The following is a 26,671-nucleotide window of genomic DNA, read 5'->3' on the forward strand; positions in this document are numbered from 1 at the left end:
CTTCCCTCTATCAATTTGGTACCTTTTGATCTTCCTCTTCTCCGTTCCGTTTCACGATTTGATCTTCGAACCAACAATACATCCTCCACTTCGTCTCTCTTTACTCTCATTTATGGATTCACTTTGCTCTTCTCATCAAGATTTTATTTATAAAGCTCTCGATGGAAGTTTTATTTCGATCAAACTTCGTTCTATATTCTCATTAGTACATCGCTATTGCAATGAGTTCCAACGGAAAATCTGCGTTCTCTGGTGATTCCCGCTCGGAGAAACCAAAAGACGGTGAGGCTGGCAACTTTTCCTGTCCGATCAAGCCTATCGGCACACACGATGTCTCTTCCGGCCTCTCGATCGGCGATCCCCGCTCGAAGAAAGCCAAAGGCGATGCTTTGGTATCCTCTCCAAGTCTGACCAAACCCAGCGGCAATAGAGGTGTCTCTTCCGGCGTCTCGATCGGCTCACCTAATTCGAAGAATCCCTGTGGTAAGAACCGAATCGTTTCGTTTGATTTTTGCTAAAAGTGCTTCTAGCTATTATATTAGAAAATTATTTTTTTTCTGATGCCATATAGCCGACCAAATCCTTTTGATAACCCAAAAAAAAATTATTCAGTTTGAGTTTGTGTTTTAGGACAATGAGATCAAACAAGTAAAAATTTTTTTCTAATAGTTTTTCTACAGTCCATACAAAAACATATACAATTGTGTTAATGGTAAGAACCGAATCGTTTCGTTTGATTTTTGCTAAAAGTGCTTCTAGCTATTATATTAGAAAATGATTTTTTTCTGATATCATATAGCCGACCAAATCCTTTTGATAACCCTAAAAAAAAATTATTCAGTTTGAGTTTGTGTTTCAGGACAGTGAGATCAAACAAGTAAATTTTTTTCTAATAGTTTTTCTACGGTACATACAAAAACATATACAATTGTGTTACAGAGATGAAACTAATTATATGATGATGGCAACGCTCATATTTCTCTGTAGGTCCGATCATTCAGACCGCGAAGACCAGTGTCTCTTCAGGCGTAAGAAGCAAAGCCGCTGTCTCCTCTGGCGTCAGGGGAAAAGCTATTGTCTCCGCCAACGTTGGGAGAGTGATGTCTTCCAAAGATGTGAAATTTGGACCTCATGAAGGCGAGTTAAGGTTTCGGTTGATCCACTTTTGGGAAGCTCGGAATGTTCGGACGAAGTTGCTTATCGGTCTCGAAATGCTTCTCATCGACCAAGAGGTATAAGCCGTTTATTCAAAGCTTATGATAATATATTTTTTTAAAAGATTTACTGACTAACTTTTCTAATTCAACTCAATCTCTTTAATGTTGTTAACAGGAAACTATTATTCAGGGCTTCATCCCAGCTGGGAGGATGGACACTTATTTGCCACACATGAGAGCTGGTGGCATTTACAGGCTCCATAATTTTTTCGGGTCTAATAACAAGACATTGTATCGGGTATCCGAGCCAAGTGTCACCATCACCTTCTCATCGACCTCTGTCCTCTCTGATCTAGAGGACAGTTCGGTTTGTTTCCCTGAGGACCGTTTCCGATTCTATGGATATGAGGAGTTCAATGCTGCCTGCGACTTGAAAGGGGATCTTTATGGTAAGTTCTCACTGTTTGTATAGTATCATGTTTAATCTAATCATATATGATGTGTTCTTACTCGATGAAATATATCCAGCATTGTTAGGCTATGATAATGTTTTGATCCAGTCTTACGTACTTAGGTTTCATGGCTGGGTTTATAAAATATAAAGTATTGAGTTTGATTTTTTTTCTTTTGCAGATTATGTTGGCCACATCAAACTTGTGAATGGGCAGGTCCTCAATGACAGTCTAGTGGTAGATGAAGCCGAGATAGCTTCAACCCGACGAGTTCTGCTTCATGTTCAAACACATGAGTAAGCTACTCTATATCTCATTTCATGTTCATATATCGACTCTCTTACCACATGTATATTGGATGTTATAGTGGTCCGGTGATGAAGATGTACCTCTGGGACAAGGCTGCTTCAGACTTTGGTGAAAGATTCAAGGCGTCTGGAGGAACTGCGAGTATTATCTTAGTCACCACCTTAAACCCGAAACGATACGGAGGTTTGTATCATCAGCTTTTTCTTATCATTTTAAGAAGTTGCATAGGGTGGTCAAGGAATCTTATCTGGTTAGGTTAGTTTTGAGCAATAAACCTGCGTTAATTGAATTTAGAGCTTATTAGCTATGAGACATTTGAAAAGTATGTGAATAATTGATAGTTGATAAACCCCAATAGGTTCTGCAATAACAAATGTTAGATATATATATGCATAAATCCACGATTCGTTTTACACTATAGTTTCCTATGTATTATAACATTGCAACTGTTGTAGGTGCCCTATCTCTCTCTTCTATGGCTTCGTCAAGGATATTTATGGACAGTGATGTTCAAGCAACCCGAGATTATCTCAATTGGTAAGCATTCCTGTTTTAAATATCGTTTTTGTTATTTCAGTATCGCAATTGATGTTTGGAGGTTGTCTTCAGGTTGTACTCGAACTTGGATGTTGCTAAGAGAGTTGATGTAAACGTTGTCACTAAGACTGAGACAGTGACCATAGGCGAGCTCTTTTCTTATATGAAGCAGGCAGATGCTAAGGTTGTGCATTATCAATGTATAAGTATTCAGTAGGATAGTCTTAGCTTCTGATATAATTGTTAAAAGTATTGTGCAGGTTGCTTGGTTTGAGTGCATAGCAACCATTGGTGATGTTGTACATGGTTCGGGATGGTATTACATTGGCTGTGGTGGGTGCCACACAAAGGCAACCAAAGGGCCTACCACCCTTATGTGTAAAAAGTGTGGGAAGAGTGATATTGTTGGTGTTGCACAGTAAGTGATTCATTTTACCTATACTCATGCGTTCGATGCATTCACTATTAATCTTCTCATAATACAGGTACCTAGCCAAGATATCTATGTACGACAATAATGACCAGGCGGTTTTTGTGCTCCTTGGTGACTCTGGTCATGAGCTGTCTGGGAAGAAGGCTTCTGAGTTGGTTGAGAGTTATTTCGAGGTAGTTACAAACCTGTCTGGATTAGTTATTTAACTGTATACTCCCAAGATATTTAAAAATGTATAGTGATAATTGTTTAAATGTATGTTAGGCCAACGATGATGAAGGATCTGATCACTTGGTTCCGGTCCCTCAAGCTCTGATTGATACCATAGGCCAGACTCGCAAGTTCATTGTGAAGGTATCAACCCACAATTTGACTGGCAAGACCCAAACTTTGACTGTGACAAAGGTGCTCACTCCAGAAGACCCAGATATTGGAGTCAATTTAGAAGAATCCGATGGTGAGAGGGTGAAAAGGGCTGCTGAAAACATTGAGAGAGAAGAGCCCAAGAGAGCTAAATGTGGCTAAGGTGTGATTAGTGGTGGTTTTATGGTTACTAAAACTATATGCTTCATTTCTTTTCATTTTCAGACCTTGGTTTTGCAACATTGAACTTATCTTTCTTAAAATAACGATGGTTACACTCATTTTTAATGTTTTTTCTTCAAGTTTGATGTTTGGTTATTTTACTTTTGTTATATCTGATGCTTTTTCCATCTTTGATTGAGCCTTTAACTTTTAGTTTGCTTGCTTGATTTTTTTTCTTTTGATACTCCCTTAAACAGAACATGTTATAACTGAGCCTGCACTTAATCATTTCTCTGAAAATGAGGAAACTAAGATTGTTAGTAGGCACAGAGAATGGCTGTGTTTTACCAATCAAACTTTAAAATGATTAAGAAAAAAATGAAAGTGATGCAGTCAATGTGTTTATTTCGCAGTAGATATTTTGCAGCTTTTTTTTTAATATGAAAGCTTTGTTTTTTTTTTGACGACTAATATGCAAGCTATGTTATATCCCCCTATACATTAAAAGATAAGTCACTTTAGTGATTTTTGTTGAGGTGGCACTCATATAGAGCTTCTCAGAAAAAACGTTATAATTCTATTGGCTGGATTTTTTGAATTTTTCTTTTTCATTTATTTTAATCAATCACTTATGTAGACAAGCCCAAAACTATTGTTGATTTCGTTAAGCCATATATAGCTAGGGGATAATAATTATCGATTTAGTTTAGCCTTTGGTACCCGTTCGGGTTCGGGTCGGGTATTTCGGATTTTCGGGTATTTTGGTATAGAGGTGTAGAACTCGTTCGGGTATTTCTGTACTTCGGGTCGGGTTCGGGTATTTTTAGTTCGGATTCGGTTATTTCGGATCTGGTTCGGATATTTAGATTTTGAAAAAAAAAATTAAAATTTTCATTTCTCAAGTTTCTTATATTTAAAAATATAACTTTCAGTTAACTAATTTTTTTTTTAATAGATTGAATAGTTAATAGATTTAGACATAACATTTTAAAACTAAAAAGGCATTAATTTAGTTATTATTTTTAAATTTCGGATGTAACTTTTTGTTAATTTTTTAAATAAAAAACTAGACATGCATTTTAAGTGAGTAGCAAATCATTTTTTTCGTAATTGTATGTATATCATATGAACTTAAAGTATGTGTAGTATCAATATAAATATTTTATATAAAATGAGAGATGTAAACTAAAAATATAAGGTTAATTATACATATGTTCGGTTATCTTCGGATATCCATTCGGGTTCGGGTATTATCCGTTCGGGTTCGGGTATCCAATCTCTCATTATTCAATACCCGTTCGGGTATTTTGCTACTTTGGTTCGGATTTCAGTTCGGGTTTTTCAGATCGGGTTCGGGTGCTACTTCGGATATCGGGTAAAGTGCTCATCCCTACTAATTAGGTTGTATGTTTTTAATAACTTACTTTTCTAATATAGATTACTTGCGCAAGTTGAAATCATTAAATATGCAAATAACTTATTGACAAAATTTGTTTTTAATAACTTACCTTTCTAATATAGATTACTTGCGCAAGTTGAAATCATTAAATATGCAAATCACTTATTCACAATATGGATTACTTGCGCAAGTTGAATACATTAAATTTTATCGATTTAGTTTACCATTGGGCAAGATTTAGAATTAAGACAAATATTAAAAATTTTCCTTATTATTCAAACGGTAAACTTGCGCATGTTGATATCATATTTATTATATTGTTTACAAAATATTTTAATGTTTCTAATTAGGTTGTTTGTTTTTAATAACTTACCTTTCTAATATGGAATACTTGCGCAAGTTAAAATCATATCATATGCAAATCATTTTTTGACAATACACATTTAATATCTTTCTTTAAACGATTTTATTATTTATTGTGCAAAATATTAAAATCATTAATATGAGAATAAATCGACTATATATATAGGAGACACCTAAGGTCTTAAAATACAAACATTCTCTTTTCATTCTTTAAAGTATTATTCACAAATATCTCCTCTCATACTATTAAGGTATTACGACAATGCTGCTTGTGTGCTAAGATAAATGTGTTTAGACGCAAAGGCTCCTCATCTTTAAAACTCTGAACTCACCTTTTTGTGTCTTGTCTCCAAAAAGCATGTCTGATCTATCTTTTTCATGTGTTGAATACTGGTAACGACAATATGGTCTTCCTTTTTTTATATGTAGACCAGGTCGTGAGAGTGATAGTGATCCAGAAAACCTTGATTGAACATGCTGAGAAGCTTCGCCAAGTTAAAGCAGTTCTTGAAGAGGTTCTTTAGTACTTTCTCTCTCTTTGTTGAATATTGTCCGGGAAAGTATTACATATTATCATTTAGTAATATTATCTTATATCATTTTTTTTGTTGAATATACTATCTTATAAGTAAGCTAACATTATACATTTTTTATTTAATTCATGAGGTCATTTTCTCACAGCAGAAAACCTTTTGGAATGGCGAAGGGAGGAAATTTCTCAGGGATATACAGGAAGGTTCAACTAAAACCGCTGAAGTGGGATGGTGAAGGCGAATAATAAAGACCTGTAGAGGTCCTTATGATTCTTAAATACAGCGGTGTTCTAACTCACGCTGGTAGAAAACAGGTGTTTACATACTCTACCATTTAATTTGTCATTGTTATATATATATATATGTTTTCCAAATATGGAAGAATTGTTTAACTTATTGACGTTTAACATCACTTGCCATATAATCTAACGAATATTACAAATAACAATTTATGGAAACTATTCTCGAAATTATTAAAAGACTAATAATGTTTTATTTATTACTTTTAATATATATATAACCTATAAAATAAAATGAACGAAATTTTATATAAGATAATTATAATAGTTTTATCCTCTACTTGATGAACTGTGTTCGAATATATTTATATAATAACTATTTTAAATATTATAAAATCCAAAAATGTTTATTAATATTATTTTTTAATTATTTATCGTTTTTTAAAGAATAAATTTATCATAATTTTAAAATAATTTATATAATGCTTACAAAATGCAAGGCAAAGTTAAACTTTCAAGAGTTAAGTCGAGATCTGGATTAAAAATCCTAATAACTGGTAAAGAAGGAAAGCCGAAGACAAAAACATTGAATGTTGTCTACAAACAAATTTTTCAGAATATTCCGTAGTCACGGTACGTAATTTTAATCTACTTTTCTCAAATACAAATTTTAAAATATATAAACTGTTACAATTATTTATTTTTTGTATTTGCCAGATGGGTTGTGATGAGTTAGGAGACCGATGACGGTATGTCAATTTAATATTATTTCATGTTCAATAAAACTTAGAAATTTATAAATCTATCAAATAATGTTAACCCGTCAAATTGCTTACAAAATTTATTTAATTTTTTGCACGTTTCTAATTGAATTTGCTTTCTTTATCAAGAAATGTACATCATAATTTATATTATTTATGGATTCGAGGTCGGGTTATTTCAGTTAATGCTTCGGGTCGGGTTCGGGTATTTTTAGTTCGGATTCGGTTATTTCAGATCGGATTCGGATATTTAGATTTTGAAAAAAAAAATTAAAATTTTCATTTCTCAAGTTTCTTATATTTAAAAATATAACTTTCAGTTAACTAATTTTTTATTTTTTATAGATTGAATGGTTAATAGATTTAGACATAAAATATAAAACTAAAAAGGCATTAATTTAGTTATTTTAAAAAAAAATTTGGATGTAAGTTTTTGTTAATTTTTTTAATAAAAAACTTGACATGCATTTTTGGATCGGGTTCGGGTGCCACTTCAGATATCGGGTAAAGTGCCCATCCCTACTAATTAGGTTGTTTGTTTTCAATAACTTACCTTTCTAATATGGATTACTTGCGCAAGTTGAAATCATTAAATATGCAAATAACTTATTGACAAAATTTGTTTTTAATAACTTGCCTTTCTAATATGGATTACTTGCGCAAGTTGAAATCATTAAATATGCAAATCACTTATTCACAATATGGATTACTTGCGCAAGTTGAAATCATTAAATATTATCGATTTAGTTTACCATTGGGCAAGATTTAGAATTAAGACAAATATTAAAAACTTTCCTTATTATTCAAACGGTAAACTTGCGTATGTTGTTATCATATTTATTACATTGCTTACAAAATATTTTAATGTTTATAATTAGGTTGTTTGTTTTTAATAACTTACATTTCTAATATTGATTACTTGCGCAAGTTAAAATCATATCATATGCAAATCATTTTTTGACAATACATATTTAATATCTTTCTTTAAACGATTTTATTATTTATTGTGCAAAATATTGTGCGTCATTAATATGAGAAATAAATCGACTGTATATATATATGAGACACCTAAGGTCTTAAAATACAAACATTCTCTTTTCATTCTTTAAAGTATTATTCACAAATATCTCCTCTCATACTATTAAGGTATTACGACGATGCTGCTTGTGTGCTAAGAAAAATGTGTTTAGACGCAAAGGCTCCTCATCTTTCATCGATTCTGCCATACACTTTGCCTTGGAAGTATTATATGCTACTTGATGAATCGACTCTGCCACCCACTTTCATCGACTCTGCCACCCACTTTACCTTGGAAGTATTATAGAAAGATTAATAATGTTTTATTTATTACTTTTAATATTTATAAACTATAAAATACAATGAACGAAATTTTATATAAAATAATTATAATAGTTTTATACTCTACTTGATGAATTATATTCGAATATAATTATATAATAACTATTTTTAATATTACAAAATCCAAAAATGTTTATTAATATTATTTTTAAATTATTTATCGTTGTTTAAAGAATAAATTTATCATAATTTTAAAATAATTTATAAAATGCTTACAAAATGCAAGGCAAAGTTTCACTTTCAAGAGTTAAGTCGAGATCTGGATTAAAAATCCTAATAACTGGTAAAGAAGGGAAGCCGCAGACAAAAATATTGAATGTTGTCTACAAACAAGTTTTTCAGAATATTTCGTAGTCACGATACGTAATTTTAGTCAACTTTTTTTCAAATACAAATTTTAAAATGAATAAACTGTTGCAATTATTTATTTTTTGTATTTGCTAGATGGGTTGTGATGAGTTAGGAGACCGATGACGATATGTCAATTTAATATTATTTCATGTTCAATAAAATTTAGAAATTTATAAATCTATCAAACAATGTTAACCCGTCAAATTGCTTACAAAATTTATTTAATTTTTTTTGCAAGTTTCTAATTGAATTTGCTTTCTTTATCGAGAAATGTACTTTATAATTTATATTATTTATGGATAATATTTTGATTTTTATTATATTTTCTTTTAATATGTCTTCATAAATGTTTGTTTATTATTTATGGAAAAATAATATTATTCACCTAAAATAAAGAATTACGAAACATATACAATACAATTCTAATTAATGATAATATAAAATCTGTTACTTCTAAAACTATACACTATTTATTCCATTTTTTGAATGAAAGTATCTTCGTAAACACACAAAATATTTTGTGACGTTGCAATTATACACACACACAATATCTGCCTCTTCATACTGGTGTTACTGTGTTCCCTCTCCTGAGGTATGGACCGAGAGAGAACACAGGATGCGGACCGATCATGTTCTTATGCCTGCACAGGGTGCGGGCCGGTCACCTAGTTTTAATATAAAAGCTTTGTTATATTTTTGAACTTTAAACTATGTTTTATATAAAGTTTTTTTTAACTATGTTTTATATAAAGTTAAAAAATGTTTAATTGATTTTTTGTCAACTGATCTAGAAAATATATATTCACAAAAAAAGCTGAAAATAATAATTAATAAAAAATTAATTATTAATACAAATACATTGTCAAATGAACTATAATGAATATGTGATGTTTGAATATTTCCACATCATTGATGTTTGGATGTTTGGAGGATTGGATTATATATATTACGTATTCATTCACATATATTAATTTTTTTTTTTAAATATTGTGATCTAAAACATTACTGTTTTTGGCTTTACGCAAACGGGTTACGAGCATTCAAATCTTATATATTTTTGGTTAAGTAATAATAGTTCAGGAATAATAAAGATACACGATCCAGTCAAACATAACAAACGATACTGCGTTAGTGCCTCATATAACTCATACTCAAGAACCCTTAATGGACTTTTCGGCTTTACGCACCATTAGCATAATGAACAAACTCTTTATCCAGTGACATACCTGAGATTAACCGGTCAACCGGTCTGAAATCTATTTATTCATCAGGCAACCAGTTCTCTGGTTACATTCCTTCCAACTACTCCCTCTGTTCCCAAAAGATGTATGTTTTGGAAAAAAAATTGTTTCAAAAAGATATATTTTTTACCTTTTCAATGTATGATTTTATGAAAAATTGTAACTTTCAAAAACATTAATGGTGTTTATTGAATTTCTATTGGGTAAAAGTTATGGAAAATTGTTATTCACAAAAACCAATGTATATTTAATGAGTTTTCTTAATATATGTGAAAAGTCTAGAATATGCATCTTTTAAAAACAGAGGGAGTATTTCTCAACAATGGTTTTTCTGAATAAAGCTTGGCACTCAAGCTTCTCTTCATTTTGAATAAATCAGTACCCCTATTACATACAATACATTGAAACTTATCATCGGGGAGTACACCATCAACACATTCCTATTACAAACAGAAACATTGAAACTTATCATCGAGGAGTACACCATGAATCCACTTTTCCACGCGTGGCGCGGAAAAATGCTCTAATAGTTTATAATAGTGAAAATACAATTATTACACGTGAATTCTTGTAAGATAAATAAAATGATCTGTTCTAATAAAATTCTCATAACTTACACTATTAAACTAGTGTTGAAAAATTGGGACATGGAGAATCAAATTAAAATCCCCCGTAGTTTCGGGAATCCAACACATTGCCACCGCCAATTTACAGTTGCTAAAAACCGCAACGTGTCGTCATCTGAGAGCGTAGGACCCACTTCCAACAGACCATATATATCACTCGATTGTACGGCATTTTTCACAGCAACAAAGACTCTCTCTCTCTCCCCTTCACACTCTCCACACTGTTTTTCGTTTTCCAAGGTCTACTCGACGGTCAAAGCAGTCTTTCGATGACGGATACGACGGACGATATCGCGGAGGAGATTTCGTTCCAAAGCTTCGAAGATGACTGCAAGCTGCTCGGCAGTCTCTTCAACGACGTCTTGCAGAGAGAAGTCGGCTCCGATTTCATGGAGAAAATCGAACGGACTCGTGTTCTCGCTCAGGTTTTTGCTTCTCTCTCTCTGTTCTCGAAGCTCTTCTGTGATTTTTCGTCGAGAAGCGGTAACGTTCTACTCCGATCGTTCCGTAAAACGATTTCTATAGACTGCGATCGGTTTGTTTTGAGAGGAAATGGAAACGTAGGACGCTAGGTAGGTGAAGTCTTACTCGAATCGCTTGAGGTCTTCGATATTTCGTGATTGTGTTTGTTTTACACTGTTGAGAATCCTCTCGGATCAAGAATGTTTGAAGATTACTGTTTGTTTTATAGCTTTTCTGGATAGATTCGTTTTAGATCTGGAATATTCTTTTTGAATATCCTGTCCACTGCATATAATATTACTATTCTTGCACTATCGAGTGATGATACTATTTTTGGTTTGCCTTTACGTTTCAGAGTGCGTTAAATCTTCGTCTGGCTGGTATCGAAGACACGGCGGAGCTTCTGGAGACGCAGCTGACTTCTGAAATATCAAACATGTCACTGGAGGAAGCACTGACGCTGGCTCGTGCCTTCAGCCATTTTCTCAACTTGATGGGAATTGCCGAGACACATCACAGGTTAGCTATAGTTGACATGCGCATGTGAAAAAGAACGAAAATGTTTTTAAGTCGTTATCAAAAGATGAAGTGTGTGGATACTTGGAGAAGCTTTGTGTGTTTGAAAGATTGCTTTTATCTTTTAGGCAAAATGTTTCTTGTTTTCAGAGTTCGTAGAGTCCGTAACCTTCCACAGCTTTCAAGATCATGCAACGACGTATTCAGTAACCTATTGCAAAGTGGTGTTTCCCCAGATGAGCTTTATGATACCGTTTGCAAGCAGGTTATGCTTCATTGTTCTACTCGCTGTTACTCTATCATCATTGACACTCACTTTTCTATATTTCTGATGAACTGGTGGTATCTTGTAACTGAAAGATTGAGTTCAAAGTGAAGTCATTTTGCTTGTCCACAGTATGATACTTGTTTTCTAACTTATTTATCCAATGCAGGGGGTTGAAATTGTTCTTACTGCACACCCCACTCAAATTAACCGGAGAACCTTGCAGTACAAACATATCAGAATGGCTGTGAGTTATCAGTAATGCTGAAAATTGATAAATATATACATGTTTGCAAGCAATTTTAGGTTTATGGTCTTTGTACATTTTACAGCATCTTCTTGAATATAACGATAGACCAGACCTTGGGCTTGAAGATCGAGAGACGGTCATTGAGGATCTGGTACTCTCTTCCACAAAATATTACTTAGAATTTCTCTGCTGAAGCGTTACATCTAATAATTTTATTTCGTTTAAAAGGTTAGGGAGATAACTTCGCTGTGGCAGACTGATGAACTTAGACGTCAGAAGCCTACTCCTGTTGATGAAGCTAGAGCTGGTATTCTCATCAAAAACTTGTAAATGTCTGAGAATTAAACAAAGGTTTTGCTACAAGTATATGTTATTACCATGTGTCAGGTTTGAACATTGTTGAGCAATCCCTTTGGAAAGCTGTACCACATTACTTGCGTCGTGTCAGCAGTTCTTTGAAGAAGGTCCGACTTACTTTTTCTCATTTATGTGCACATTGTGATTGAATAAGTGTCTTGATATTGATAATATGTTATTCTCTATGCGTTCTTCAGTTAACGGGGAAGCCACTCCCATTAACTTGCACCCCAATAAAGTTTGGCTCCTGGATGGGTGGCGACAGAGATGGAAATCCAAATGTCACTGCAAAGGTGAGCGAGCAGTTACTATTCCCCTGAATAATCTGTGTATGGGTGAGAATGTGAGCTTTGCCTGGGAGTTCTGCGTTATTTAAGATAGGCTTACTATTTAGCTTTATAGAGAGATATCAGGATTGACTTTTTTCCCCATAAATTTCCAGGTCACAAAAGAAGTATCGCTTATGTCTAGGTGGATGGCTATCGATCTATACATAAGAGAGATTGATAGCTTAAGATTTGAATTGTCAATGAATCGATGCAGTGATAGATTGTCAAGATTGGCAGATGAAATTCTTGAAAAAGGTAAGCTTCTGGGAGACAGCTCATGACTCAGATTTTTCTTGATTCTTGAGAGAACAAAGATTCAAGATGATATATTTGCTGATCAGAAATTGCTGCCCAAGATGACCTTGAAAGTTGGGGTACGAATGTTGGTAGAAGCCAACCAAAATTTCCAAACCAGCAGGGCTTATCTCTACCCACTCAACTTCCACCTAGAGCTGACCTTCCCTTATGTGCTGGTACGGGATTTCATGTGTAGAATACTCTCTTCTTATAAAAGTTTCGAACATTCAATCATGCATATAGACTTTGTTCTTCATTTACGCCTCATCTTACTAAGTTTCTGATATCCTACCTGCAGAATGTGGTGAATCACAGTATCCCAAGCTTGAAGTTCCTGTGACAGATTATATTCCACTCAGTCGCCAGGTGAAGCATTCGTTTTAGAAATGCATATTAAAAATAGTCTGGCTGTGTTTGTCTGTACTTGATAGTTTTCTTGATTTTCTTTCTTAAAATAGGATGTTCAAGGCATTTCAAGTGATGGATATGGCCCAAATTTGCAAATAAAGACAGGAAATGGACATTCCGTCAACTGTAATGGTTCTCAGCAAAGTATTACTCCACGAGGTTCTTCCTCCTCGAGTTCACAGCTTCTCCTTCAGAAGAAACTACTTGCTGATTCTCAGATTGGGAGGACCAGCTTTCAGAAGCTACTAGAACCAACTCCACCTAAACGAGCTGGAATTGCTCCTTATCGGATTGTTCTTGGGGAAGTAAAGGAAAAGGTGCAGATCCTTACTCCTTTTTTTCTCATTAAGCTGAATTAGCATCGCCAAAGATGTGAAAGAGTTCACGTTTATATCTCCAAAGGCATTTATCTTTAGCTACTGCTTCACTTATTTGAAAATATCTCAATATCAGAAATTTATAACCATATTGATAAACTGTAAATTCTCGCTTAAAACCACTCACTTGTACTGATCTGTGATTACAGCTTTTGAAGACACGAAGACTTCTGGAACTTCTTCTTGAGGGTCTTCCTTGTGAATATGATCCTTGGGACTACTATGAAACATCAGACCAACTTCTGGAACCATTACTTCTCTGCTATGAATCTCTGGTACGATCTTGCTCCATGCAAATTGAGTTCCCATTAAATATCATTACCTTTCTAACTGAAAATTACTATTTTCTCAGCATGCATCTGATTCCGGAGTTCTAGCTGATGGCCGGCTTGCTGATTTGATCCGTAGAGTTGCTACTTTCGGCATGGTTTTGATGAAACTTGATTTACGACAGGTAACGTTTTTCTTGCTTGTTGTTTTGGCTCCTTTTCTGTTGTTTCTGTCTGATCTAAGATTTAATTATTCAGGAAGCTGCAAAGCATTCTGAAGCTTTGGATGCAATTACAATATACTTGGACATGGGCACATATAGTGAATGGGATGAAGAGAAGAAGCTCGAGTTCTTGACAAGAGAATTGAAAGGGAAACGTCCTCTTGTCCCCCCAAATATTGAGGTCAGCGAGCACTCACCGTGGGCTTTTTTTTTATGTTAATAACTTGAATGTTTATGCGTTTACTTCAAGTAAACCCAGTATGATACAAAAGTGATCTCCCATCACATCTCTTGTACGTTATGTTTGCAACACAGTCCTCAAAATCATTGAACTGTTGCAGGTCGGTCCTGAAGTGAAAGAAGTACTAGACACTTTTCGAGTTGCTGCTGAGCTAGGAAGTGAATCACTTGGAGCTTACGTGATTTCCATGGCTTCAAACGTATGATAGATTTGAGTCTTTTAAAGTCAACTCTTTTCTAAGGCTAATGTGGACAAGTAACTATTTTAGATCCGCAGCAAAAATGATGCCATTAATTTGTTGCAACTTGTAGGCAAGTGATGTCCTCGCTGTGGAACTTCTACAGAAAGATGCACGTCTTGCCGTCACTGGAGAGCTGGGAAGACCATGTCCTGCTGGAACGTGAGTGTAATTTCTTGAAGAAACACTTCATTCTTTATCAATTTGCATGTCTGCCTGCTATCATGAATGGTTGTGTCTGTGTCTTACATATTTTGATGACATAATTACTTGGTATGCTGATTTGTTTTTGTTACATGATAGACTGCGAGTGGTTCCTCTTTTTGAAACGGTGAAGGATTTAAGAGGCGCTGGCTCCGTGATAAGGAAGTTGCTATCAATTGAATGGTACAGAGAACACATCGAAAAGAACCACACTGGACACCAAGAGGTGTGTATACTTAATTGCAACCAAATCCATCTTTGGAGGCTGCGCCAGTTGTACCTTAATAGCCTTGAAAACATAAACATGTATGCAGGTGATGGTCGGATATTCTGATTCTGGAAAAGATGCTGGTCGCTTTACTGCAGCATGGGAACTATACAAAGCCCAGGAGGATGTTGTGGCTGCTTGCAATGAATTTGGCATCAAAGTTACCTTGTTTCATGGACGAGGAGGAAGTATTGGGAGAGGTGGTGGCCCAACTTATCTCGCCATACAATCCCAGCCTCCAGGTTCAGTGATGGTGAGTTAAACTATAAGCCGCCACAAATTAGTTATACTAAATGGACTGGGGTTTCGCTTTTCAGCAGTTCTAAGGCAGTCTTGCTTTGAAATTGCAGGGTACTCTGCGTTCCACAGAGCAAGGTGAGATGGTGCAAGCCAAGTTTGGGATACCACAGACGGCTGTTAGGCAGCTAGAGATTTACACAACCGCAGTACTGCTTGCTACTTTGGAACCTCCTCAGCCACCTCGAGAAGAAAAATGGAGGAGCTTAATGGAAGATATCTCCAACATCAGCTGCCAAAACTACAGGAGCACGGTGTATGAAAACCCAGAATTCCTCTCTTACTTCCAAGAGGCAACACCTCAGGCCGAGCTCGGTTTCCTCAACATAGGAAGCAGGCCAACACGAAGAAAGAGCTCAACTGGTATTGGACATCTCCGAGCTATCCCATGGGTTTTCGCTTGGACACAGACAAGGTTTGTGCTTCCAGCTTGGCTAGGCGTAGGAGCTGGTCTGAAAGGAGTCTGTGAGAAGGGTCACGCTGATGATCTCCAAGCAATGTACAAGGAATGGCCCTTCTTTCAGTCAACCATAGACCTTATCGAGATGGTGTTAGCGAAAGCAGATATCCCAATAGCCAAACACTACGATGAACAGCTTGTCTCAGAGAGCAGAAGAGGACTCGGTAGTGAGCTCAGGAAGGAATTGCTGACTACTGAGAAGTATGTGCTTGTGATAAGTGGACATGAAAAGCTCTCGGAGAACAACAGGAGCCTGAAGAAGCTGATAGAGAGTAGACTTCCGTATCTGAATCCAATGAACATGCTGCAGGTTGAGATTCTCAAGAGGCTAAGACGTGATCTTGACAACATCAAGCTCAGGGATGCATTGCTCATCACCATCAACGGCATTGCAGCTGGAATGAGGAACACTGGTTAAAAAACACTCGGGTCTGAATTTGCTTGTGGTTTGAACTACTTCTCCTTGTTTCATCCATCTGCTTCTTTGCTTTTACTGCTTTTATGTACTCTGCCAACTGTTGAATCTTAAGTAATCGAGTGCATTATAATAATCAAGAACCATTTTAATCACGAGACCAAGACAGTTTAATGAGACAAGGTAAATAAAGATTAGGTTCTTCACTGCTCTTTGTTATTCTACAAGTAACACAAACCAGAGAATGACCAAAAAAATCAACGTGTATTGCAAACGGTAATACAATTACATGATCATGATCAAAGTTCAAAATCATCTGTATCGTCAAAGTATAATGAATATGTCTCCTAGTTTAAGTACTATACACGGTAATAGTGTCTTTTGGGAGCAGAAGAGAGTGAGAGTTAGAACGGACTGACCCAGTGAGCCAACTTCAACATGAATTCAGGCACAAGACGCCTTCTGTCTACGCTTTTACCAATCACTTCTTGATTGTCTCCCATAACCACTGATACTATATCTTCAAACATCTCGTCTTTTCCACCTCTCATTGGATCCTAGCATAGATAAACCAAGTTTCTAAATCAATATTCAGGTTCCTGTACGACTAGTAGCCAGTCAGAGATCTCAAAAAGACCAGTCCATTGTACCTGAAGAAACAAATCCGTGTGTGTTTTCCCCTCGTAAAGGATCACTTCTGCTTTCCCTCCGAGCCTCTGGAGGGTTTCCGCAAAACATTTACTGCAAAATAACGTATCAGAAGTTAAATCATCATATCAGCCACCTGAAATACATGAGACAGACATGCACACATACAAGGTTACGAAAGTTTTAACATTACCTTGCATCTGAAGGGATGGAGTAGTCAGCAGTACCGTGGAATAGAATAATAGGTGGGAGACGAGCAACTATGTGTTTGAGATTTGGGTCTTGCACTACTAGTTCAGGAGAAAACTGTTTTAATGATTCCTCTCCTTCCATGATACTGAGGACAACACAAAAAGTCACATGTTTTAAGTGTAAAATTTTGGACTGCTCTACTGGTCAGGTGACTAGTGAGCATCGTAAGCTAATCTATACTAGGAATTATTATTATACCTCAGAAAGATGGAACGGTACAATCCCCTGCTATGGAAGTGGTCTACAAGGCTCAAAAGGTTGTACCTGTTGATCACAATCAAAGAGCTTTTTTTTTTTAATTACAGGCAAACAGATAGTGTGAAGCCTATAAATAATTTATTTGGCTTTGGTTGGATGGAAGTTAGGAATCTACTTGCTTCTTTAAGATACCATTTGACCTTTATGCTATGCGATTTATGAACTGTCTACCATCACTTTTACAAAAAAAAAAAAGACTTGTAAAGAAACATGTTTAAACAACTTCTTGACACACATCTCAATTCAAATGTATTGTTGGTAGTGTGATCAGAAGAAAGGGCTTACCCTCCAGACAGACCAAAATAAGCATTTATCTGTGAACTACTCCAAGAAACACTGTCTCCTTCCCCTGACTCTTTAACCACCTGGTCTACCAGGGCGCAAGCCGCAATATGTGCACCAGCAGACTGACCCATTAGATAAATTCTACACGACAAAAAAAATATCAGAAATCATAAACCTGAGAACTTCCATGTTCAACGATTGTTGACAGGATTAATACCTGTCTGGATCACCACCATACTCAGCGATATGATTACAAATAAAAGAGATGCCAGAAGAAGCATCTTTGACCATGTCACTTATAGATCCCTGAGGAAAATTCCTGACATTACCAATGAGATGGAGATATTGTAAATGAAAACATTAACAAAAAAAAAAAAGACTGTAAATGAAAGCTGATGAAATATGAGAGGAGGACACCACCACCAGGTTCTTTGAAGCAGGAAAAAGAAAATCTTAAGCGCATGTAATATTATTACCTGTAATCGATGCATGCCACAATAATATCTCTTTCTGATAACTGCTGTCCTAAAAGAGAACCCCACGCCTTATAACTGTATCAAACACAAGGCAAGACATTCTGTAAGACAAATTGCAGTTCTTCCTAGGATGAAAAACTGGGAACCAAACTCACCCAATAATCCAGGCTCCACCAGTGACAAACGCCACCACTGGTTTTGGACCACCGTTGGAGTTCTTAGGTAGATACAAGTCAAGCCTGAAGAAATCAAAAACAAAACATAAAGCATCAACTAGTCAGGGATCAAAAATAGAAACTGGATAAGCAGTAAACGAGTAATGACCTGTTTCTTGGTTGATCACCGTAAACAATACTTCTGCGGACGTGAGGAGAGAAGAAATAGTAATATCCGACTGCAAAGTAAACACTCCAAACCTTTTAGCAGTTACCATCTTTTAGATCAAAGAGAGAGAGAGAGACAGGACCGTAACTAAGATCCAACCTTGAATGAATCCGGGCATAAGGAGAAAAGCATAGCAACCAAGTGCAAGAAACCGTGTGATCCATCTATAACCTACCCTGAAGAACACTTTTTTTGATCAGCGATCTTGCAAACCCCCAACAACGAAAGAGAGCATCTTTTTAATTGGATCTTAAATACCCAAGATAGCTGAGGAGTTTCAAGAAGAGACGAGTCAACAAGAAAGTCTCGGCGGCGGCGTGGCTAACCTCCTGACCGATAGTTTGATGTCCGTTTCCATTAGTATCATCATCGGGAGAGGCCGCAGAGAGGCAGTTTTCGCTGTTGGATCGCCGCCGTCTGTTCTGATACAAACCAGTTGATTCACCGTTAGGAGTGACGGCGCCGTTGAAGCTGGAGGCGCGGGAGAGGAGAGGCTTGACGGAATGGTCGTCGTCGTCGAGGAGGGTGGTTGGGGAATCGTCGTAGATGAAAGGCTTGAACATCATCTCGGTGGAGGAGGAGGAGGATGAGATGGGGAGAGTCTGCGACGGCATTTTCTTTCCTTTCCGATTTCTCCGTTTGCCTAATTTAGATCGAGAGACAGAGAGAGAGACAGAGAAGAGATGTTGTTAGTTAAACCCGCAATGAACCAGATGTCCTCCGACATATGTATGACTTTTAGTAGTTGTCCACATTCAGATAGAAATGCCTTTTGTTTCTTTATTCTTTTTATTTTATTTTCTTCAAACTCTTTTTGTGGTATGTGAAGGTCCGAGATTCACAACGGAACCATAAAGGTGCTTAGATACAAGGCTGGAGAGTTAGAATCTGTAAGGCGCAAATGCATTTGCTGGTTTTCACAGCTAGAATAGAGGCGCCATTAAGAGATCGGCCATGAGAGATCTCCTTGGGTTTTAGCTACTTTGCAGTATGTAAAATAACCAAACTGTTGAGTATATAGTATACTAGTGGTATTCCGGCGCGTAGCGCCGGGTTCATATGTTTTATTCTCTAATAATTTTCAAATGAATTCAATTTTTTATCTATTTATTTGATAGTGGTTAGAGATAGTAGTTTATTACTTTATTTTGAAGTTATTTTTGTCAAAAATGAATAGTATAAATGGTTTCACTGATCGATTCAATAAAAATAGAATAAATAGCTGATAACTGCACCAAAATAAATATAGTTAAACTTAAAACATAAAGTAAAATTGATGTTCAAAAAAAAAACATGTAAATGCATGTGTTTGTTTTTGTTTATGGGAAAGTTCACATGTATGACATAATGAAATTAAAATTTTGGAAAAAGATGACATAGACAATTTAGTATTATTTTTATCGTAAAAGAGCGATGTAATTTTTTAATTCGTATGAGATATAAATCTCACATATATTACTTATTTAAATTAATAATATGAATATTCCCTATATTTATGGTAATTAATACTTTCCATATTTTGTGAATTATAATAATTCTAATTTTTATGCAAACTATACACTCCATTAAATTTAAATATTTTTTTTCATGCATAGTATTATTTAACGATCGAATATGAATATATAAATAATTTTATTTTGAAAAAAGTTATTTATTATATTGTTTTTACGTAATAATGATATCGGATCGTACATTTTTTTAGATTTTTACTGGTTTTCTAGAATTTTTAATTAAAATTCTTTTTACTAAATTTGAACCGGATTATACACAGGTCACTGGATCTATCGATTCACGGGTCTTTCGGATATGAAAATCAAATAGTATAATAGAACAATTTTAAAAAAATAAAAGTTATAAACTCAATCTAATTTTATTAGAATAGTAAAAAGTTATCGGCGCTTTTAGAGAGCGGATCAAAATCTAGTTCTCTTATAAAATAATAGTAGTGGTGGTATCTCTTAATGATCTTGTTTGGATGACATATTATTGTAGACTTAATAACTCCCACTTAGTTGTTTGTAGAGGGGTGGGTGAGGTAACAGCTGAGTAGCTCATAATTGAGAGTTTGTGTTTTTGTCTATTTATTGTGACCCTTTTTTGGAATACGCTAAGTTCTTATGAGGGCTTGTGGCAGCCCTAACGAAGAAGACCCATGGGTGAGTGGAGCCACTTATAGGTAAATTACATTGTGTTTGCAGGTTTGTTATATTTTCCTGTAAAATTTTATGCTATAGATTTCTCATACAATTAAGTTATAATATATGCGGGACGTAGTCAAAAACACGTCAAAACACACACAAACGCACAAACATTAAACCAATATCTTTATGTGTACTTTTGAATGTTTCTAGTGACAGGGGAATGTAAACCCATGAAGAAAAAATCACAGAAGAATTGCAGGAACGTATTCAATGTTTCTAACGATATGAAAACAAAAAGGAAGCTGTTTTGTAAATGCATATTGTTCTTCTCATGAAAAAGCTTGTCAATACAAAGCTGAGTCTGTAGAGATACATAGTGAAATAAACTAACAACAGTCGTTTGTCTCAAACATTTGCGGGGTCTCAGAGACAACATTTCGTAGCTATGTGCGTCTCTGTTTTAGATTCCTGGCCTGTGAAGTATGGAAAGATATCTGGTTGAAAAGGCTCTGCAGCTTTGACCTGAAAATTGATGAACAAAACTATATGAGACAAACAACGAACTATCTATGTAGATCTACGGTTCAAGTTGGTTACTCACAGAGACCATAAGCTTCTCCACAAGTGTCTGAGATAAGGACATTTGGTAGAGACGGTAAACTCAAGGCTGCCATTGAAGAACAACATCCTGGAAGAAGATCAAAATCAAGCAAAGGACCACTGTGGAGTAACTCTAATGGAGAAATGTGCCAATCTCCCACATTTTCAGTATCTAAATTATACATAAATAGTATATATAAACCTGTGAGCGTGTGTGTTTGGTTTGGTGCAGGTGGGCAGAGTGATATACCCATTTAGATATATATTAGTATATAAAAATAGAATTTAACTAATCGTATTATTAAAGTCTGACCTTTTCAAGATCTAAACGATTGCATTTTCAGCACTTTATCAATTGGCCCTTTGGTTGTGTCTTTCCCTTTTCCATCACTTTTCTCTTCTAACTGAGCGTGTCTTGTTGAGATGCACTGACAATCTGGTTCATCTCAGGTGTCCATTCCAAAGAATAAACCTGTGAATCCACACATGTTAACGTTAAAAAGTTGGGATCTTTACCAAATCCTTCAAAAATGAAAACTATTCAAATCTTAAAGAACGTTCAGACTTAAACTCCTCCACGAATAAAGCTTTAAGATTGGCTACACTAAACACTTAATCACAAGCTACAAATTGGATGAATAAAAAGATATACCTTGCAGTGGAGGAATAAAAAGATATATTTGCAGAATATATGTAATCAATGAGATGAAACTTCTCACTCACCTTTCTGGCAATAGTTTGAAACCAACAACCGTCACTCGGTGGCAATAGTTCACATCCTGTAGTCCGTCTGTAAAAGCAGCTGTGTGGTGGGAGACAGCCATCGACATTGCATCCCGAACAGCTCCCACATCTGTGTCTGAACTCTGAAGCTGTCTTCAGCTTCTACGCTGCCATTAAGGTCCACGGCTTGGCCTCTGTGTCAGACCTCATCACTCAAAACTTCTTCTACAAAGATCTCGTCCTCTCATCACTCTAGAATATAGATAAACATAGAATGTATATATTAAAACAGGTTTACAAAATATTTGAACCGGTTTATACCATTAAACAAAATTTAAAAAAAAATAAAAATACAACACTAAACCTAATCTAGAGGCCGCCATCTTCTTGTTGAACTCTCCACCGCTGGCAAACTTGAGCGTCATGCCTCCTCCTCCGCCTTTTCATCCCGCCTCTTCTGCTGTCTGTTCGTCCAGCTTCCTCCACCTCGTGAATTCTCCGTCCTCCTCCATCAAGCTTCTCTGCCTCCTCCAACTTTCTTTACCAAGACAAAAACAAATCGAAATCAAACTCTCACACACACAGAGAGAGAGAGAGAGAGAGAGAGAGAGAGAGAGAGAGAGAGAGAGAGAGAGAGAGAGAGAGAGAGAGAGAGAGAGAGAGAGAGAGAGAGAGAGAGAGAGAGAGAGAGAGAGAGAGAGAGAGGAGAGAGGAGACCGGTGAATCGGAGGCGTTAGAGATACCAAATAAGGGAAAAGAAAACAAAAAAACGTAACCAATTAGCATTAGAGATACCAAATAAGGGAAAAGAAAACAAAAAAAACGTAACCAATTAAGTGGCGACATATGCCCACCCCTAAAGAAGGACGTGGCTGCAGGAGGTGGGAGAAAACTTTTCTTTATTATTATAGATAGATAGATTGGTGCTATAAATGGATTGGTTCATTTGTACTTTGTGTTCAAATCATAAACCACTTTTAATATCATGTGTTATTTTTAAAATCGGAATTTATAAAGACCTACACCGGATTGGAGAAATATATTAAAGTTCGGAACCCACGGTTAACAAAGAAAAATAAGACAAAAGTAAACTTCAGACTCAAGGGAAAAGTGCTTAAGATCATTACAAGACTAATAGACTATAGACAGACAACATTGTCTTTTTAACTGGTTTGTATAGCATAAATATGAATTAAAAAAATCTCAATATTCAGAAATAAACAAGAACTTGGAAGATTGTGCCATGAGTTAAGACGAGATTAAAGAAAGATTTTACAATATTACCGCCGTTGTCTTAGTTTACCTATATCTTAATTTTGCCTTTTAGAGAAAAATATTTGAATCCACAAGTTCTTTGTCCAGATTATTGATCAATACCACAGGCAAAGAAGATGAGTTTTCATTTCTGTTTTTTTTTTCAGCTATTTGACATCTAGAATGTCAGAAGAATCTTCATGACGCCAGAAGCTTCCAAAACCGAACTCTATGCTCATCTCTTGCAACATTCTCTTCAAAGACAACCCCTTTTCCACACCAATGTGCTCCTCTTTGACGGCATCCTCCTCCGTTCTTGGTTGCAAGGTTTTTCCACATCTTCTCTTCACAAACTTCTTAACCCTCTGGGCAAGTTTACGAGGGACCTTGAAGAAGACAAAGGCAGTGTGACTTGTAACACAAGGCACTGGCAGCAGCATGAAAGGACAACACAGTCTGCTGCAAATGCACCACAATCTTCTTCCATTGATATGCACAAAACTTAAAGGATTACAGAGATAATATAGACTGATGTGTGTATTCCACGTGGGGATTGAGACATGTTTACAGGCACGTTTAGTAATCTTGGACGGCAAAAGAACTGTACGTAGCTGTTCAAATTCTTGTTCCCATTGATACTATTCCCCAAACATGAATGTGGTTGCATACAAGGGCAAATAGGTCTATTCTCATCTTTATATATGTGAAAAGTTTGGTGATGACATAAAGAGAAGCTTGTTGATTCATTATTAGCATAACATTGAGTGGACATGACTTACATCACAAAAGCAAAGATAGTTGCAGGAGGTGACTTCTCATGTAAGAAGATGAAACCTCTTTTACGCCCACTCGCTGTCTTTTTCTCCATCCTTTTGTTATTTCTGAGCTTGATAAAATGCTTGAAAGTAAGATCAAGAGTTCAGAAAACATTTTGTCACGGTTGGAACATCATGCATCCTTAGCGCACTGCTGCGACATCTTCCACATGAATGTATCCAACATCCTGCTCCTCAATGGTAAAGTGTGTGTTTATCCCATGGCTATGTTGAACGCCGTAAGGATCATAATCTCCTAAGAAAGGAGTTGATTCTCGACCTTGACATGCAATGATCTTCTTTGCGAAGGGAGTTTTTTAAATTGCGGCAAGGATACTGTGATATAACAAACTAAGTCACACATTGGAGAATTAGACAAGGAGTGTCTAATATATAAAGAGATGTCCAACTCTAATAGTACGAGGCCTTTTGGAATGGAAACCAAAAGTAAATCCATGTGGGCTTGCCAATTAGGCCCAAAGTGGACAATATCGTACTAATCAGAGAATATAGAGTTGGACATGGGATTTCACAATCCCAATAATTGGTATTAGAGCGCGGTTGACGAGAAATCTGCAAGAAATACCGAAATACCCTTTGAATGATGAATGAGTGATGAATGGGTATCCTATGAGTTAGGAACGAGATTTGTGTAGCAGAGATCGAGTCAGAAGATCCTGGAGATCAGTTGTGGGATACGAGATGAATGTGATCCTTAGTTTGAAGGGGAGAATGTGATATAACAAACTAAGTCCCACATTGGAGAATTAGACAAGGAGTGTCTAATATATAAAGAGATGTCCAACTCTAATAGTACGAGGCCTTTTGGAATGGAAACCAAAAGTAAATCCATGCGGGCTTGCCAATTAGGCCCAAAGTGGACAATATCGTACTAATCAGAGAATATAGAGTTGGACATGGGATTTCACAATCCCAACAGATACGTTCTATCTAACTTGTTAATTTGTGGATTCTTCATGAGATTTCCTATGTTGTATTCTGGAGAACGGTGATTTACTGGGTAGTCGCATGATTGATCTGATCAATCTCCTGTCCGGCAGGAAGAACCGTACTGAACAACTGCCTTCTTCCGGTGATCATGAGCGGGTGGTGGCGTAAGAGCATCGGTCAGAGCATCTAGGTGCTCTTTTATTGTTTTGTTTGTAACATGTTGTTGAGTAAGACATTTCATCATGGTAGTGAGATTTGTTGTCCGAAAGGCAACCCTTGTGCCGGTGAGATCTTCTCCAGACATCTTTGATTTTCTTTGGCGTTATTTTATAATCCCACAGTCAGCGCCCATTGTTTAATCTGAATTCGGTGCTGTACAAAATGTATGCATGAATTTGTTGGTGAGTTACTGAGTGATCTAAGACGGATTACCAGAGAGAAGATTGAATTTCTATGAAAGATTACCAACTCGGCAAGAACAAAGTAAGCTATGAAAACATTAATCTTGTGCTGAATTTCCCGTGTCTGTGTCTGTGAATACACTTCCTCTTCATCGGTCTGTTTCCTTTATAGCCAATTATTTTTCTTTATTCTTCTTATATCAATGTAACATCTAACCGCTTTTTAACCAAGTGGATCGAGTTCAGTTTTTGATGGGAACGATTCGAGTGATGTAATTCATCTCCAACATAAACCATAGAAGTCCTTCTCCTAAATCTGTCAGTAACGGTATAGAAATAATTGCTCACATACTTTTCACTATCTGATACTTATTGCATTGGGATGTTCTGGTGGGTGTTAAAGTGCCATGCTTGCTGCACAGTATAAGTTGTGAAGTCCGAAAAGTCTTCTGCAGAGTAACTTGATTGGCACCATCATAGCTGCACGTAAACCACATGTATCACTTGGAGGGACGAAAGTAAGTAGTTATAAGCAGAAACTAACCGAAACCAACATGTCTAGTTGTTTGAGTCATTTGGTTGCTCTTGTTGTTGTGCAGTATCTCTCCCTAATAGCATCTCCAACTCCACTCTATTTTTCACTCTAAAATAGAATTTAGAGTAAAAAATGCTCCAATGATACTCTATTTCTCACTCTATAATAGAGTGTAAAATAGGTTTACTCCAAATATAGAGTAATTTGTTTTTTTTTGTTCATCACTCCATTTTCTACTTTAAAATAGAGTACCATTGGAGCAAACTCAAACTCTATTATAGAATTACTCTATTTTAAAATAAAAAATAGAGTAAGCCATTGGAGATGGTCTAAGACCATCTCCAAATGAAACTCTATTTTTTCCTCTATAATTTACACCAAAATAGAGTAACTTTATTATAGTGTAACTTTTGCTCCAATTGTGTTACTCTATTATAGAGTGAAATATAGAGAAATGTCAGTTTTCCACTCCAAATATAAAGTAAAATATGACATTCTTCTATATTTTACTCTATAATAGTCTAACTCTATTATAGGGTAACACCATTGGAGCAAAAGTTACGCTATAATAGAGTTACTCTATTTTTGTGTAAATTATGGAAGAAAAAATAGAGTGCCATTGTAGATGCCCTAACAAAACAAAAGAGTTTACTCTAAACATGACCAATATGTCCCAAAACAAATAATCAACAAGGAACGCATATAATATAGAGAAATTCCTTAGGATAGCATTTTTAAGTTTTTGTAACAAAAATAGTCTTTAGTGAAGAAAATGACTAAAATAAA

The 26,671-nt window shown here is 35.9% G+C and overlaps 3 protein-coding genes across 4 annotated transcripts; 1 reads left to right on the forward strand and 2 right to left on the reverse strand.

Moving 5' to 3' along the window:
* Nucleotides 1-10,220: 10,220 nt before the first annotated feature.
* On the forward strand, nt 10,221-16,320 carry LOC103840598 (phosphoenolpyruvate carboxylase 4). Its single transcript, XM_009117095.3, has 20 exons — nt 10,221-10,710; nt 11,103-11,266; nt 11,414-11,528; nt 11,698-11,775; nt 11,861-11,929; nt 12,007-12,085; nt 12,166-12,242; nt 12,333-12,428; nt 12,578-12,719; nt 12,806-12,937; nt 13,060-13,127; nt 13,220-13,486; nt 13,696-13,821; nt 13,899-14,000; nt 14,074-14,220; nt 14,381-14,479; nt 14,592-14,680; nt 14,822-14,948; nt 15,037-15,243; nt 15,341-16,320. The coding sequence occupies exons 1-20, from the start codon at nt 10,555-10,557 to the stop codon at nt 16,163-16,165; spliced, it is 3,165 nt and encodes a 1,054-aa protein (XP_009115343.1). The 5' UTR covers nt 10,221-10,554; the 3' UTR covers nt 16,166-16,320.
* A 26-nt stretch (nt 16,321-16,346) lies between these two features.
* LOC103840600 (probable isoprenylcysteine alpha-carbonyl methylesterase ICMEL1) lies at nt 16,347-21,808 on the reverse strand. 2 transcript variants are annotated; one of them, XM_033279872.1, is made up of 12 exons: nt 21,520-21,808; nt 18,724-21,378; nt 18,565-18,641; nt 18,406-18,475; nt 18,237-18,320; nt 18,082-18,156; nt 17,823-17,924; nt 17,606-17,746; nt 17,261-17,326; nt 17,004-17,147; nt 16,813-16,903; nt 16,347-16,719 (listed from the first exon to the last, which is right to left on the reverse strand). In XM_033279872.1, exons 2-12 carry the CDS (start codon nt 19,077-19,079, stop codon nt 16,567-16,569), a joined length of 1,359 nt encoding a protein of 452 aa, XP_033135763.1. In that variant the 5' UTR covers nt 19,080-21,378; nt 21,520-21,808; the 3' UTR covers nt 16,347-16,566. The 2 variants fall into 2 exon arrangements, with proteins under 2 accessions (XP_033135763.1, XP_033135764.1); XM_033279873.1 differs by having other exon boundaries at nt 18,724-21,128; nt 21,208-21,808.
* Nucleotides 21,809-23,350: 1,542 nt separating this feature from the next.
* Nucleotides 23,351-24,051, reverse strand: LOC103840865. Its single transcript, XM_009117386.1, has 2 exons — nt 23,963-24,051; nt 23,351-23,663 (listed from the first exon to the last, which is right to left on the reverse strand). Exons 1-2 carry the CDS (start codon nt 24,049-24,051, stop codon nt 23,351-23,353), a joined length of 402 nt encoding a protein of 133 aa, XP_009115634.1.
* Between the last annotated feature and the right edge of the window lie 2,620 nt (nt 24,052-26,671).

This window comes from Brassica rapa, chromosome A09 (genome assembly GCF_000309985.2).
Source record: "Brassica rapa cultivar Chiifu-401-42 chromosome A09, CAAS_Brap_v3.01, whole genome shotgun sequence".
Taxonomy (NCBI): Eukaryota; Viridiplantae; Streptophyta; class Magnoliopsida; order Brassicales; family Brassicaceae; genus Brassica; species Brassica rapa.

Bases quoted from the DNA above. Each gene is read 5' to 3' on its own strand.
- LOC103840598 (XM_009117095.3), top strand. From the start codon at position 10,555: ATGACGGATACGACGGACGATATCGCGGAGGAGATTTCGTTCCAAAGC. The intron at 12,720-12,805 runs GTAAGCTTCTGG...TTTGCTGATCAG, and splicing joins AGATGAAATTCTTGAAAAAG to AAATTGCTGCCCAAGATGAC. The intron at 13,822-13,898 runs GTACGATCTTGC...CTATTTTCTCAG, and splicing joins TTCTCTGCTATGAATCTCTG to CATGCATCTGATTCCGGAGT.
- LOC103840600 (XM_033279872.1), bottom strand. From the start codon at position 19,079: ATGCCGTCGCAGACTCTCCCCATCTCATCCTCCTCCTCCTCCACCGAG. The intron at 17,747-17,822 runs GTATTAATCCTG...TTTGTCGTGTAG, and splicing joins TATGGTGGTGATCCAGACAG to AATTTATCTAATGGGTCAGT. The intron at 16,720-16,812 runs GTACAATGGACT...TATCTATGCTAG, and splicing joins ACACGGATTTGTTTCTTCAG to GATCCAATGAGAGGTGGAAA.
- LOC103840865 (XM_009117386.1), bottom strand. From the start codon at position 24,051: ATGGAGAAAAAGACAGCGAGTGGGCGTAAAAGAGGTTTCATCTTCTTA. The intron at 23,664-23,962 runs GTAAGTCATGTC...TATCAATGGAAG, and splicing joins ACTATCTTTGCTTTTGTGAT to AAGATTGTGGTGCATTTGCA.